The sequence below is a fragment of the Panthera pardus genome, unplaced genomic scaffold (assembly GCF_024362965.1).
Source record: "Panthera pardus isolate Hobbes unplaced genomic scaffold, ASM2436296v1 HiC_scaffold_21, whole genome shotgun sequence".
Lineage (NCBI taxonomy): Eukaryota > Metazoa > Chordata > Mammalia > Carnivora > Felidae > Panthera > Panthera pardus.
This window is the reverse complement of record NW_026526777.1, coordinates 1,809,363-1,821,856: the sequence shown is the minus strand read 5'-3', so window position 1 is coordinate 1,821,856 and position 12,494 is coordinate 1,809,363. Positions and strand designations below refer to the sequence as shown.

At 57.8% G+C, this 12,494-nt stretch overlaps 1 protein-coding gene and 1 pseudogene across 1 annotated transcript; both read left to right on the top strand.

Moving 5' to 3' along the window:
• The first annotated feature begins 595 nt into the window (after positions 1 to 595).
• Positions 596 to 1,331, top strand: LOC109256196 (peptidyl-prolyl cis-trans isomerase A-like; annotated as a pseudogene).
• Positions 1,332 to 2,358: 1,027 nt separating this feature from the next.
• Positions 2,359 to 8,655, top strand: SSR2 (signal sequence receptor subunit 2). The gene is made up of 6 exons (XM_019431446.2): positions 2,359 to 2,469; positions 2,890 to 3,044; positions 4,166 to 4,264; positions 4,890 to 4,998; positions 7,027 to 7,104; positions 8,127 to 8,655. The coding sequence occupies exons 2-6, from the start codon at positions 2,890 to 2,892 to the stop codon at positions 8,235 to 8,237; spliced, it is 552 nt and encodes a 183-aa protein (XP_019286991.1). The 5' UTR covers positions 2,359 to 2,469; the 3' UTR covers positions 8,238 to 8,655.
• The last annotated feature ends 3,839 nt before the right edge of the window (positions 8,656 to 12,494 follow it).

Here is a 12,494-nt window from a genome sequence, read left to right as displayed (position 1 = left end):
TTGAGTCTATTTCACCCCATAGCTACGTTCCAACCTCTTTGGGGGCAGACACCAGGCCCTAACTCTGTACTTCCCACCATGGCCGTCACAGTGCTTGACTGACCTATGACAGGTGCTCAGTAAATGAGTGCCCGGTATATGGGTGAAGGAACCAGTGGCTCAGCTGGAGGGGCAGAGGCCAAAGGGGCCACATATAACCATGGAGCCTTTTCTCTTCTGAACCCAGAGCGGCTCTTCGGCAGGGTATCTAGACTGCGCATGGGGAAGATACACTCCTTCTGTGTGCAGCTGAGTCTGAGAAACAAAAGCACCCACACTTCCCATCACTCCAATCCTGGAGAAATGCTCTGGGAAGGAATAAGAATTCCCGCAAACAGAAATCGGCACCTCCTTTGTGCTCTGCGTCGCTGCAGGACCTTTGGATAAGTGTACCCCGGGGAAATAGCACCTACGACTAAGGCAGCTTTTCCGGGCCGGAAACAATTGGGGGGAAACATTAAACTGGGGTACTGTGAAAAAGCAGTGTAGTCTGGCAAAGTCAAGGGAGGCTTCTGGGGGGGGGGGATGGGAGGGTGAGGGGGGCGGGGACTGGAACATGGCCCTGACCGATAGGTTGGATATGGATAAGACAAGAGCGGATTGGCCTTACAGACAACACCGCCCGGGAACCGCCCATGCCCCCCCGGCCACGGTCAACGCCACCTTGTTCTTCAACATCGCCATGGACGGCGAGCCCTTGGGCCGTGTCTCCTTGGAGCTGTTTGCAGACACATTTCCCAAAACAGCAGAGAACTTCCATGCTCTGAGCACCAGGGAGAAGGGATTTGGTTTCAGAGCTTCCTGCTGTCACAGGATTATTCTGGGATTTATGTGCCAGGGTGGTGACGTCACACGCCATAATGGCACTGGCGGCCAGTCCATCTGTGGGGAGAAATTTGATGATGAGAATTTCATCCCGAAGCACACAGGTCCTGGCATCCTGTCCGTGGCAAATGCTGGACCCAACACGAACGGATCCATCTTTCACCCGCACCGCCAAGTCCGAGTAGTTGGACGGCAAGCACATCGTGTTTGGCAACGTGACCGAGGGCATGAACGTCGTGGAAGCCATGAGTGCTTTGGGTCCAGGAGCTGCAAGAAGATGACCAGTGCTGACTGTGGACAAATCGAATACATTTGACTTGTATTTGGTCTTAACTACACGAACATTCCTTGTGTAGCTCTGGAGAGCACTCCTCTGCCCCCATCTGCTTGCATATATAATCTTTGTGCTCCCCCTGCAGTTCTCGGGTCCCGGGTTTTCCTTGCCCCCTCCCCCTCCCCCGACTAGCTGGATTGCAGAGTGAAGTTTATGATCATGAAATAAAAGTGAAACAACAACAACAACAACAACAAAGAGCAGATTGGAGGGTGTGTGTAGAGAAGTTGTCATTCATTCCTGGAGTCCCCCCTGTGCTCAGGCATCACGCTAAGCAGTGGAAAACAGAAATCTGTCCTCAAGGAGCTCTAGTGTGGGAGGTGGAAGTGGAGGGGAGGCTAAAACAAACACAGGAAATGTGTATTATTCCACAAGAGTGTTAAGTCCCAGAAAATAGAAATCTCAGTCCTGTTTGTCACTGTATCCTCGGTACCTAGAACAGTGCAGGCACGAATCTGGGGCTCAATAAATGCATGCTGAATGAAGAAATGCTGCCGTGGAGATACAGAATAGTAATGTTGACAGTTACCATTTATTAAGCACATACTTGTGCTAGAAAACGTGCTCAGATACATAATCTTATTGGACCTCCAGCATTTGGAGAGTGCTGGAATTATCTCATTTTACAGATCTGAGAACCAAGGCTTTACAGAAATGACGCCTGCCTCCAGGTTACGTAGCCCGTGAGTGGCAGCCACCGAATTCACGACTGCAGAACCCCACAGGCTGCCTTGTCCAGAACGCTGTTTGGGGGCGTCTGTCTGGCGGCTGATGGAAAAGTGCAGGGAGAGACCCGAGACAGGGCGGCCACCGCAAGGACACAGCGAACAGTAAGGCGCACTAGCCGAAGCGGTCGCGGTGGCGCCGGCGAAGAAAGGATTGCTGTTCTGGCACCTCGAAGCTCGGGGCTTGGCGACCTCCTGGATGCAGGACCTCGTTTGTCTCCTGGAAGTAGAAAGGATGCCGGTAGTCCTGAGAGAAAGAGCTTTCCCCAGGTTCCTAGCTCGCTGGTGCGCCAACCCCGCCTCCAGCACTGCGGGGTCCGCAGGGCAGTGGCCGCCGCGGCCCCTGGAGGTACCGCAGCCCCGCTCGCGTTCCGGGCGCGCGCGGGCGCCGCAGAGCCGGGGGCGGGGCCTGGCCGCGAACTACAATTCCCAGGGGGCATCGCGCGGAACACCGCCGTTTTGGGCTGAGCTCACTTCCGGCCTCCGGGCTGCTGACTCTCTCTTCCGGTCTTGGTGGCCCCCCGAGAGGCCCGTGGGGTGCGCACGGTGAGCGCCGAGCCCTGGGGCGCGCGGAGGCGTGGGTGGCGGCGGCCGGGCGCTCGGTCACGGCGGGCACGGGAGAGGCGCGCCGGCGGGAGACGTGGCTTCCTGGCGACAGGGGGCGCACCGAGCGGGCCGGGCCGGAGGGACCCCGAAAGGGATGTGGGCCAGGAGGAGCGGGGCCCCGGGGAGGGGTGTAGGGAGGACTCCTCGAGCGTGCGCGGAAACCCGTGGGGCCGGGCGGAGGAGGGGGCGGCGGGGTCTCCGGGGCGGACAGGCAGCCTGGCGGCGGGGTCCGCGCTGGTGGCTGATGGGGAAGGGGCTGCGGCCCCGGAGAGCTGGACTTGCCGAGGGACTTCTGCCGGGAAGATCGTGGCGCCCTTACGTGCGTGGGTCGCCCGCCCCGCTCGGCGTTTCTCTCCGCAGATGAGGCTGCTGGCGGCCGTGCTGTTGGCTCTGCTTGCGGTCAGTCGGGCGGAGGAAGGAGCCCGGCTGCTGGCCTCCAAATCGCTGCTGAACAGATACGCCGTGGAGGGGCGAGACCTGACCTTACAGTACAACATCTACAATGTTGGCTCGAGGTGAGGCGGCCCGGGGCGCATGGGGGGACTTCTCGGGGTTCTCAGGCTTCACGGCTGGGACCAGAGACCAGCACAGCGAGCGGATGTTCTGGACCCGCTTTCACGTTAGGTACCGGGGCCATCGGCCACTTTGTTGAGTCGGGAGAATTTCTGAGTGGGGAGGAGCAAGAATTAGGGTCAAACCAGGAGAGGAAGATGCGAAGGCAGAACGAACCCACATGATCCTTTGTTACCTTGGGGGCGTTCAGGGTTCAGCACGTTGCTCCCTTTCTTTAACTTTATTCGCTGTGGTTTTTTCTTCCACACGAGCCTTAGCCTTCTTCCCCTGTGTACATACACACAGACACACGGAAATTGGGGCAAGAATGAAGTTAGGCCTGTGCCTTCCCGGATATTTGGTGCTTCTTAGCGGTAGAATCCAGTCCTTGACGGAGATTCTTTAGTGCGACAAAGCCAAGTTTCGGTGTGATTCCCATCTGTCCTCTGTATTTCTGATATTTTAGGACAAGCAGGCAGATTTAATTGCTGATCACTTTTTTGGTTAAAGATTTTGTTTTTTACGTTTTTTTATTCATTTTGAGAGAGAGAGACGGAGCGCCATCAGGGGAGGGGCAGCAAGAGAGGCGGAGAGAGAATCCCAAGCAGGCTCCCTGCTGTCAGTGCAGAGACTCGGCTCCATGCCACCCACTGTGAGATCCTGACCTGAGCCGAAACCCAAGAGTCAGACGCTTAACCAACTGAGCCACCCAGGCACCCCTGATTGCTCCTTTTTTTTTTTTTACGGTGGTTTTTTTTTTTAATATGAAATTTATTGTCAAATTGGTTTCCATACAACACCCGGTGCTCATCCCAACAGGTGCCCTCCTCAGTGCCCATTACCCACTTTCCCCTCCCCCCACCCCCCCATCAATCCTCAGTGTATTCTCAGTATTTAAGAGTCTCTTATGGTTTGCCTTTAAGGTTTTGTTTTTAAGTAATCTCTCCACCCAACATGGAGGTTCGAACTCACAACCCTAAGATCAGGAGTCTCAGGCTCTACCAACTGAGCCAGCCAAGCACCCTAATTATTGATTAACTTTGTATCTGTTACATACTAACCACTTTTGTCCCTCCATTTACAGCGCTGCATTAGATGTGGAGTTATCCGACGACTCCTTCCCTCCGGAGGACTTTGGCATTGTCTCTGGAATGCTCAATGTCAAATGGGACCGGATTGCCCCGTATCCTCTTGACGCGGGGTGACAAAGGCTGGGGGCGGGGGTGGGGGCTGCGGGTGTTGGGGATGACACGAACACATTGCCGCAGTGAGGTCCCTTCAAACGGTCTGGCTGTGCGTGGCCATTCTCCATCACCTCTCTGGATAGGATGGGACGAGAGGAAACTGAGCGTGAGTTAGTGTGGACTTGAGAAAGGAGCTTTCTAAAGTTTAGGTTATGAGGCCCTATGACATACGATACGGGAAGGCGTAGACACTTAGATTTTCTGGTGAGGGTGAGTGTTCTCCTTGGGGTTTTCTTGTTCTTACTCTGTGCCTTCAGCCTTCCTTCGGTTAGTCACTGGCAGTTTCTGTGAGAGTGGCTGGTGTCCCATCCGTAGTACATACTCCTTCAGAAACCTCTGTGCTGGGTACTCGTGAAGAAGCTGGATGTTGAGTGTGCCAGGGACCCGTATGACCCCACACGTTTCGGGCTTAGGAAGAGGTCTGCATAAGCGTCATCGCGGGGTATTGCGGGCGGAAATCGCCGTGTGTTGACCGCTCCCTTGTGAAGGGTGCATTTAGTCCGCGGGCAGAAAGGATGTTACGACACCAGCCTCATTTTCTTCCTTCCTTAACTGTCCGCCCAGCGCTAGCAACGTCTCCCACACGGTGGTCCTGCGTCCTCTCAAGGCCGGCTACTTCAACTTCACCTCGGCAACCGTTACTTACCTGGCCCAGGAGGACGGGCCTGTCGTGGTGAGTGGCCCGGACCTTAGCTGATGCGGCCTAGGTCTGCTTCCCTTTGAAAACTCTTGCAGGAAACCTCCAGGGCGTTTCCTCACTAAATTCTGAGGAAGGTGAGAAGGACCAGAAGCTGGGGCGCCTGGGTGGCTCAGTCGGTTGAGCGTCCTCATGATCTCACGGTTCATGGGTATGAGCCCCGCGTCGGGCTCTGTGCTGACAGCTCAGAGCCTGGAGCCTGCTTGGGATTCTGTGTCTCCCTCTCTCTCTGTCCCTCCCCTGCTTGCACTCTGTCTCTCTCTCTCTCTCTCAAAAATAAGTTCATTAAAAAAGAAAAAAAAAAAAAAAAAGAAGAAGAAGGACCAGAAGCTGGGCATGTTGTCCTTAGGAAGGAATGTGTTTCAAGTTATAAAGATCCAGAATAGAGTGGTTGAAATGGTGGGAGGGGAGGCCCGTAGCCTTCCCTCCGCTCCACGCCTACTGCTTGGCTTTAACCTGGGACATGTCATTTGACGCCCAGTTTATCGTCGTCCTCGTCCTTCCCATCCGGGTCCTAGGGCACCGGCAGATCATTCCTGGTCTCTGCCGTTGCCGGCCCTTTCCCTTGCTTGGAAGATGCCTGCCGCATGCGCCCTGGTGGTGTAGCTAGATGCTCTCTGCCTCCGGCTTTCCTTCTGGCACGTTCTGCCCACAGACGCTTCGCCCTAATGAGACCACGCTCCTCCCCGCCCTCCCTGCCCTCTCTCATTCTTTCTGTTTGAAGTGTCCCCCCTCCCCCACTTCAGTATCCACCCTCCCCAGGCCCAGCCGTGGGCCGCAGCCCTGGTGTCTGTCTCCTGCTTTTACGCCTCGTGCTTTTCTCCTCCTCGCTCTTTGAGCAGACGTTCGCCGACCGCGTGTAACTTCAGTAGCTCGCACAGTCTGGGCCACCGGAAGGAACGTCTATCTGTGCCATCCCAGTACTTCTTACTTGTTGGTCTGAAGCCATGCCCCACCCCCAGCTTACTCAGCGGCCCCTTGCGGGCCACGGACCTCGTCTCAGATGTCTCTCCGTTTCTCCCACGTAATAGGAAATCAGTAGTAAACATTCCTTCGATGGGTTGATGAAAAGGTCAGCAGACGTTTATTGTGCCCTGGTGGTGCGCTAAGACCTGGGGACACCGAGAAGACTGGGACACTGTCCTGGTCCTCAGAATGCTCAGGCCTTGAATTTATGAAGGCCTCTGGCAAGACCGTACAAGCGGCCCGTAGGCTACGTGGTGACTGCACGGTAGGGCGGAGACTTCACGGAGTCAGCCGTGGAATAAAACCTAAGATTCTCTGAGCCCCGCTGCACTTCTTTGAATTTTTTTAATAAACCACGTGGAACCAGGCCCTCGTAACCATGGCTCGGCTCTCACATCTTGTGTCCTTTCTGTTTTCAGAACCTACTGTGGGACTCTGGTTCTACCTGGTACTTGATAGGTTAAAAGACACAAGATCAAAGGCTCGGCTGCCCCTGTAGAGCGAGCTTGTTTGCAGGGCTCGGCCTGCTTTCCAGGCAGGAATGCGGGCAGCCCCAGCCCCCCTCCCAGCGTGCCCTTGGGTGGGGCCTCGTGCTTTTCAGAGTCCTTCTCGTTACTTCGTTTGAGCCTCGTATCACTTGTGAGTATGGAAACGTATTTCCACTTGAGGAACGGGGGAGCGGTTGCCAAGGGCAAGCCGTTCCATCACCCGCCTCGCCCTGCAGGGGGCCGGTGGGCCTCTCTTTCCGAGTTGGAGACGCCTGAGGAGGGAGGACTGGCTCCGATCGCGGCCGCACAGCTGGCCCCTGTTTAGAAAAGGCCCCTCGGGTGTCTCCTGGCTCCTGATTTACTCCTCTTTGCGACACACTAAGAATCCTCTGACTCTGTCCAGTCCGGAAGCTTTTCCGCGTCTTCTTGAAGCTGTCTTGAGCCTCCGCGCCCCGAGAGTCTCTCCGCTGAGGATTGGGGTGGGCGGGACTGCCCCCCCTCACGTGAGAAGGACTGGATCTGCCCTGATGCCCTTCTTTTCTCCTTTCAGGTTGGCTTCACCAGCGCCCCCGGACAGGGGGGCATCCTGGCTCAGCGGGAGTTTGATAGGAGATTCTCCCCCCATTTTGTAAGCTCTGCCGAGTCCCCGTACCATTCCCCAGGGACAGGGACGCCCTCTGGTTCTGGGAGCTGTTGGTCCCCTTAGAAGATTTGTGTAGTCTGTGGGTTCTCATCATACCTGTGTTTTTTGGTGTCTGACGCAGCCAGCCAGCAAATGTCCTATGTCCCCGTGGTGCCGGCAGTGAGACCGCAATTGCTCTCTTTCTCTACTCAGCCTCGAGTGGAGTCCCCTCTTGGAGTCCTGGGTCTCTTTTGAGGCTTAAGAGAGTATCTTAGATTCAGAGAGTTGCAGCGCACTGGGCAGGCCAAGGAGCGCTGTTGTGGTCTGGTCTCAGAGAGCGTTCTTTGAAGACAGGCCAACTGAGGAAATTCACGTGTGTGTTTATTCAGTGAATAATCGTGAAGTTCCTAATTCTGTGCTCAGTTCTGTGCTTTGCTTTCGGAAGACGGAGGTGACGGAGACACTGGCTCGCTTCCCAGGGGGTAGAGGGCCGTGGGGGACTCAGAACAAGTCCCGGGAGAAACAGGCTGAGACCGAGACCGCAGACAGGGTGTCGGAGCATCTGACCTAGTCTTCCAGAGTCGGGGAGGGCTTTCAGGGGGAGGTGGTGTTCGACCAGCCAGAGGAGGGAGAGAAGGGCGGGCATCTTGTGTAGGGGGAGTAGCTCAGAGGAAAGAAGAAGGCCTGACAAGCAGGTGTGCAAGGCTGGAGGGCAGAAGGCAAAGGAGAGGAGTGGAAGAGGGGGCTGGAGGTGTGGGCTTGAGTGTCCGTGCAGGGCTGGGCGTCACCCCTTGAGACTGTCTGGAAGAGAGAAGCTTCTCTTCGGTCTGGGTCAGGTCAGGTGAGGCCTTGGGCGCCACAGCTCGGAAGACAGGTGGTCCTGTGGTCAGACGAGCCTTTCCACTAAGGTTCTGCTGAAAGTTTGGGCTGGACTGCTGCCTCTCCCCGTCTCGTCATTCGCCACCCCTCCCCGGCCCTCCTGTGCCCTGATCCAGACTTGTAAGCAAGGCCCGTGTTGTCCTCCACAGCTGGACTGGGCAGCCTTTGGAGTCATGACGCTTCCGTCCATCGGCATCCCCCTGCTGCTGTGGTACTCCAGCAAGAGGAAATACGACACTCCCAAGACCAAGAAGAACTGAGTGGGGCGGCCACGACCCTCCCTCCCCAGGAGACCCAGGTGCTTTCCGGATTCCGAAGCGGATCTCGAATGCAGTCTCTTCTCCCCTCGCCCCTGCCACCCTCTCCTGGATCCTGTCTGCTCTCAAGCAGAGTGAAGGGCGGGGCCTCCCCTCCATCCTGAAGCCGTACCAACAGGGATGCCTCCTTTGCCTCCAGCCTCAAAGGCCCTCGGGTGCCCACTGCCGAGCCGGGCAGGCGGGCGGGGAGAACTCCGAGGGGTCCAGGAGGGACGCTCAGGAGACTGCCTGGTGCTGCCCACCCAGAAGAGGCTGGAAGACGACGTGAAGGCCGAGGGACTCTCAGAGGCATGCCCGGTCTCTGCTCTGGGTCGGGGAAGCTCTGACCAAAAGGGGTTTTCTAATAAAAACTGATGCCACACTGCATGTCTGCTTTCCCGTCCCCGGGGTGAGCTTGGGCCCCGGGGCGTCCCCGCTCCTGGGTAGGTGAGCCGGGCTCTGCTCCTTGCTGGAGGGGCTGTGGTCCTGTTCCCACAGGGGTGTCTGTCCCCTTTGAACACCTTTGCTTTCGTCCCTTGCTTCCGTCTCTGCTCTCACCAGGCCCCACGTGCCGCCCATAAGCTTCCTTGCCTGTGAGCTCCTCTCCGCGGCCGGAGGACGGGGTGAGGGGTGAGCTGAAGGGCGGTCTGCGTGCCAGCAGCTGTTCTCGGGCCCCAGAAGGCATGCTGGTCTCATTTACTCACTGACCGGTCTTGGAAGAGCTTGTTTAATGCCTGGTTCTAGTCCTTTCTCTGTTTAAGAACTAGCTTGCTTTTTCTGTTTAATTATTTAAGTAATCTCCACCCAACACGGGGCTTGAACTCGGGACCCTGAGGTCGAGAGTCCCACGTTCCACCGACTTAGCCGGGCACCCCGAGAACTGGCTTTTCTTCACTCAAATTCCTTTCAATGTCAGCGGAGCCGCAGCCCTGAGGTGTCCGGAGGCCCGGCCTGTGGAAGGACTGTGGTTCCTGCTGCAGCACAGGGAGAAGCCGCTGTGAGCTGACTCGGGCCAACCCAGGAATGCCGTGGTCCGAGAACAGCCTCCCAGGCAGGAGGGAAACCCAACAAACACCCGCTTTGTTCCCGCCACCAAGTTTCCCAGTTTAGATTCTGCTGGGGGTTGCGGGGTGGGGAGCAGGGGGACTGCCCAACCGATTTAACCTTTCCCAGGCCCGTGCGTGCGGGGCCTCTGGGCCCCAGGAAGGATGAAAAGGACGTGGAGACAACGGGAGGCTCCAGATGGGGTAGCCCTCCGGCAGCTCCCCTCCCTCCTGCAGGGGCTGCGGCTCGGACACCCTGGGACTGGCCAGGTCAGAGGGCGAGGAGGCTATATTTGCTTTTGTTCTTTGTGTCCCCCCGGGGGAGACCTGGGACTTGCTCAGGAGAGAGGGGAGAAGCTTGGGGTGAGAACACAGGTAGGAAGGGAGTGGGGCTGGGTGGCCAGGCATCGTCTTGCTCCCTGGGGCTGCAAACTGTTAAGTCTGAGGAGGAGGGAGCACTGCTTTCTGTCCTGTGGTCTCTGCTGAAGGCAGTGAGGAGCCCACCTGTAGGGGGAGCGGTTCTGGGTCAGAGCAGGGGACTCCCAACTCCTGGAGGTACTGCCTTCCCAGAGGCTGGGGCCCTCTTCCTGCGGAACTGTCCCGGGCCCTTGGCCCTCCTTACGGAGGAGCTGGGTAGGGGACCCAGGTCTGACGCAGATGACAAGAGCAGCGTTGTGAGGGCAGTTAGTGTCACAGGCACCTCGAACGAAGGCCAAAGCCAGACACTTCATCTGGAGAGATCAGGTTCCCTGGAGTCGGGATGGAATGTGAGCCTCCTGTAAGTGGTGGAATGTTGGAGAAAACGAGAGCCTCTGAAACCTACAGAGACTTAGCTGGACCTGCTGGCTTTGGGGTTGAGCCCTCTGAGCTTGAGGAAATGTACAGGGAGATGAGTAGCAGACAGCCCTTCTCCACCCCATGGAGACCACCCCGGGGAGGCGTGACCCCGACCCGACGGACCGACCCAGTCAGTGCAGGCACTTGCAAGGGGGAGGGAGAGGAAGCACGTCTTTCCTGAAGACTGGGTACCAGCCGGAGGGGCTCCTCCCGAAAAGGCAACACAGATAGTGACCCAGCTGTCAGCGTGTTCCAGATCCTCTCCACCCCGCTGAGACCCGCCCTCTGTCCGCCCACGTCCTGCAGACTTCCGGCTGGCCCCGGCCCACCCGCACACCCCGCCCTGGTGCCAGGAGGAGCCAGGTGCCCAGATTTCCACCCACGTTACACACTAGGCCTCGGGACTCCGGCTGAAGAAAGTCCGCGGGGAGCAGGTGTAAGAATGGCCAAGAAGCTGGGAGTAACAGCTGTTCCCCGACAGGATGGGTCGAGTCCTCGCCCCCGCCCCCTGGGAGCCAGGCGGCAGCCCCGTGCCCTCTGGGACTTACTGTGTGACAGCCTGTGTCCTCCGGATGTCACGAGATTGTTTACTTAGAGGACCTGCGAGGACCCCACGCGGTAAAATGAGGCAGTGTCCTGTCCCCCTGTGTTCTCGGGGTTTGGGGCCCAGCCCGGAGGACAGGCCGCCCTCTCACCTAGAGGAATTTAGAGCTGGGACCCACTGACTGGATCCCCTAAGTAATCCCCTCATTTCATAGATCAGGGAGGGACGCGGAGTGCGGGCCCCACGCAGGAGGCCTCTAGCGCATCTGAGGTCCCCACCGTACAGATGAGGACTCCAGGCCGACAGGTGGCTCTGAGGCTCCGATGGTGAGACTTTTCCACCAGGCCACAGGGCCCCGAGGAGGAGGGCCGGAGGGCTATCAGCTCGGCGTGTCCCCTGCCCTGGGGAAGCCGGGATGGGGAAGGGGAGTGGAGCCCAGCGGGTAGCCCGGGAAGCCCGCCCTCCGGGCCCTAGTAATCGCCCCTCCCCCGCTGTAACCTGCCTCTTAAAGGCACCAGCAGCGGCAGCAGCAGTTTGGAAGCCAAATTCCAGAGAGGGCAAAGGACCTCCCTGACCTCAGGAGGCCCCCACTGTCAAGCAGGTTTCCAGCCGACTTCCCTGGGATGCCCTCGTTCTCCCCTCCTCAGCTCACACCCTCTCACACCCTGCCCCATCTGAGAGAGGGTGAAGGTTCCCGGGACCTGGGGCTCCCACATAGTGCCCCTTCAGGGGGACCCCAACTCGGCCCCTTGTACCCGTTTCCACCCGAGCCCCAGCCCAGCGACCGTGCTTTGTTCTGGAAGTGCTGAGGACCCCCAGACCCACGATGGCACCCAAGGGGTTAAACAGGTCTGGGCACAGCAAGGTCTAGGGTGTTTGAAGTAGGGCGGGGAAGGGAAGGGCTGGGGCAGTTGAAGAGGCGGCTGGTCTGGACTGGACTGGAGGGCCCCCTGTCTCCTATGCAAACTTCTGGACCATGAGCAGTGCCCTTAAAAGGACCAAGAGAGGCGCCCCCACTGAGGTGCTAGACTGGGTTCTTAGAGGGGCTCCCTGAGGAGGGGCTCTTCCCTGTACTGAAGTCACCAGCCGGGAGCAGGAGCAGGGCCCGGTCTTTGGGAAATCTCCCAGGTCTGGTGAGTTCCCCCCTCCCTCCCCGGGGTCCTCACCCCCACGAGTGGGCGTCCCCCTGGAAGCAGAGCTCCTCGAGAACCGTCCTCACCCAGGAAGGCGCAGAACCCTTCGCAGCTTCCCCACCAGCCTGCTGCAGCCAGCTCCCGTTTTTAATTGGAGAGCATTCGGGGAGGGTGCCAGCGTGTAAATTGGGAATCACAAGCGCGGCCAAGAGTAATTTACCCCACTCGTGGGACAGAGGATACTAAACCCTCTATATACGTTCCTAATCCTTACGATCGTATGGGGTTGACATACCATAATCCCTATGTTAAGGATGAGGTTCGGAGAAGTTAAATAACTAACCCCAGACAATTAAGTAAATTGTAGCGCAGGGGGTTCAGACTCCAGTCCATCTGACCCCAAAGTCCATTACGTCATCGTGTTATCCTGTTCCTACTCAGGAGGTATGGGAGGCAGGATGGCTCTGTGAGTCTAAAACCTTGAGACCCCCATTCATTTAGAGCCTCCTTCCTCTAGGGCCTCACCCGGTTCCCTTTGTCCTTGGGAACTACTTGTGAGATTTAAGGGGCCACCAGTTCACGGCTGAGAGCGAGGGACGCCCAGATTCCAGACCACTCCATCCGCCAGCCGAAGGCTTCCCTGTTCTACCTACCACGCTCGGCC

What these genes read in the sequence shown, in the direction of transcription:
- SSR2 (XM_019431446.2), top strand. Translation starts at nt 2,890, where the DNA reads ATGAGGCTGCTGGCGGCCGTGCTGTTGGCTCTGCTTGCGGTCAGTCGG. An exon ending in AAATGGGACCGGATTGCCCC is followed by an intron (nt 4,265 to 4,889) that starts GTATCCTCTTGA and finishes CTGTCCGCCCAG; the next exon opens with CGCTAGCAACGTCTCCCACA. An exon ending in GGAGATTCTCCCCCCATTTT is followed by an intron (nt 7,105 to 8,126) that starts GTAAGCTCTGCC and finishes TGTCCTCCACAG; the next exon opens with CTGGACTGGGCAGCCTTTGG.